The sequence below is a fragment of the Chrysochloris asiatica genome, unplaced genomic scaffold (genome assembly GCF_000296735.1).
Source record: "Chrysochloris asiatica unplaced genomic scaffold, ChrAsi1.0 scaffold00078, whole genome shotgun sequence".
Lineage (NCBI taxonomy): Eukaryota > Metazoa > Chordata > Mammalia > Afrosoricida > Chrysochloridae > Chrysochloris > Chrysochloris asiatica.
Window position 1 is genome coordinate 4170170 of NW_006408596.1, and position 2139 is coordinate 4172308.

At 35.9% G+C, this 2139-nt stretch overlaps 1 protein-coding gene across 1 annotated transcript in view; it reads left to right on the top strand.

Annotated features, from left to right (window-relative positions):
- The window catches only part of IFT81 (intraflagellar transport 81 homolog (Chlamydomonas)), a 176567-nt gene that overhangs the window by 51313 nt on the left and 123115 nt on the right, over positions 1-2139 (top strand). Inside the window, 1 exon segment of the mRNA XM_006878371.1 lies at positions 531-615. Coding sequence (XP_006878433.1) covers positions 531-615 — 85 coding nt within the window.

Consider the following 2139-nt stretch of genomic DNA (forward strand, 5'->3'; position numbering starts at 1 on the left):
TTCAAGTGGAAATTTCCCATCTCTGGAGATCTGGATGTGGTTCAGGCTTCTGCCTATAGTCTTATGTATTGCAAAGGCTCCACAGGAAGCCTCCTTCACTGGGCATGTTGTAGTCCCATTTTAGGTATTCCAATCAGTTATAGGCAGAATATGGACTTACAAGCTTTCTATGGGGATGTTTCTGACTATTCCTTTCTCTCCCCTTCCAGTGTTGAGATGTTATTTTTGAATATGTTATTGTTCCTTAGAATTAAGAATACCATATTGTAACAAGAAAAATCTATGTTTTTCCTTGATCACCAAATTCAACATGTAACTACTGAAGTTTCTGAATGTTTTTTTCATAAATGTTTTTACATGAAATGGTATTAACAGAGCCAGTTAATATTTTGGGTTGGTAATAGTAGTTTTCTTAGTTCTTATTATTGGCTCTTTTTATATCTCAAGAACTATGTGAAACTTGTATGTTTCCTTACTTGAGTGGTAAGTTTCAATAGACTAACCAAGTAATAGTAAATTGTATTTTAAAGCTCTTTCATGCAGTGCAGAGACTACAAAGAGTACAAAACCAGCTGAAAAGTATGCGCCACGCAGCAGCAGATGCAAAACCTGAAAGTAAGTGGACATTATTAAATGATACAGGTGATTGAAAAATGAGTTTCCTCTGATTGTGTTACGTAAATTTGTATTGTGTGGATCCCTGAGAGCAGTTAAGTATCAGGAGTTAATTACAGTCCCGTGCTGCCAGCCTTTTGGAGCACAGCCCCCTAGCCGGTGAATGTGTCCTGATGAAGATATAGATAGGTTTTCACCTGGGATTTTTAATTTCTTATTTAGCTTTGTAACCAGAGGGTGAAAATAATAATAACCACAGTAGAAGTAGGCTCTAAAGGAGTCAGATGCTTGTACCCTTAACACTGAGTGTTTTCCTTGTTTGGGTTTGTGGAATAATGATGTGGACATCCCTGGCTCCGTTCTCAACATCAGTGTTACTCAGGGGATAAACTTTGAGAATGTCCTGGAGTTTACCAAGAACCCCTTCCTAGGTATTTAGACGGGTGTCTGATGATCAGAAGGAAAAGCATGCAAATGGGAAGAGTACTACAAAACTTCTCTTGGATTGAAAAATATTCCAATATAAATGTCCCACTGAGCTTTAGTTCATCTTTCTGTAGCATTCTGTGGAATATTAAACTATAAGATGTAATACATAGAATGATATCATAGGAAAGACAGACCGTTAAAAGTGTTGGCAGAAATGCTAGAGAAACTGGTTCGCCTGTATGTTGCTGGTGGGAATGTACAATGGTACAGCTGTTAGGAAAATGTCCAGCAGTTCCTCAGAATGTTAAACGTTTGTTCCAACAATTCCATCCCTAGGTGCATATATACCCGAGAGAAATGAAAACATAGGACCATTCAAAAACTTATACATGTATCTTTAAAGTGGTATTCTTCCTAATAGCCAAAAAGTGGAAAACAACCTAAATGTCCTTGAACTGAGAGTAAACAAAATGCTGTATATTCACACAGTGTGCTATTTTTCAAACGTTCAAAAGGAATGAAGTTCTCATTCATGTTACAAAATGGGTGAACCTCAAAACCATTATTAAATAAGTGAAAAATCGGTCACAAAGGACGTCATGTTTTCTTATCCTATTTATTTGAATTATCCAGGATAGGCAAGACTGTAGAGACAGAATCACATGGGAAAGGAAGATGGCAGTAGGGGAAATGATAGTGACTGCTAATAGGTACAAGGTTTCTTTTGGGGATGATGAAATGTTCTGCAATTAGATTATGGTAATGGTTGCCCGTACAGTCACCGGGAATCAGCATCATCTCCACCACAACTAATAGCAGCAGTGGTTGCTAAACTGTGCATATTCATATAACTATGAATATGCTAAAAACCATTCACTGTACATGTAAATTAAAATTGCATGTAAATTATATCTCAATAAAGCTGTTAAAAGAATTAGTATTTCTTTGATTCTAGACATATTTTCCTCATTATATTTTTACAGTTGTGATAAGTCTTAAATTTTAAAGTACATTTGACATAGTATTTATAATTTAGTTACTTTGTAATTTAGTTTGCTAATGTGGCGCAGTTAAAGCTGAAGAAAATGAAAACAA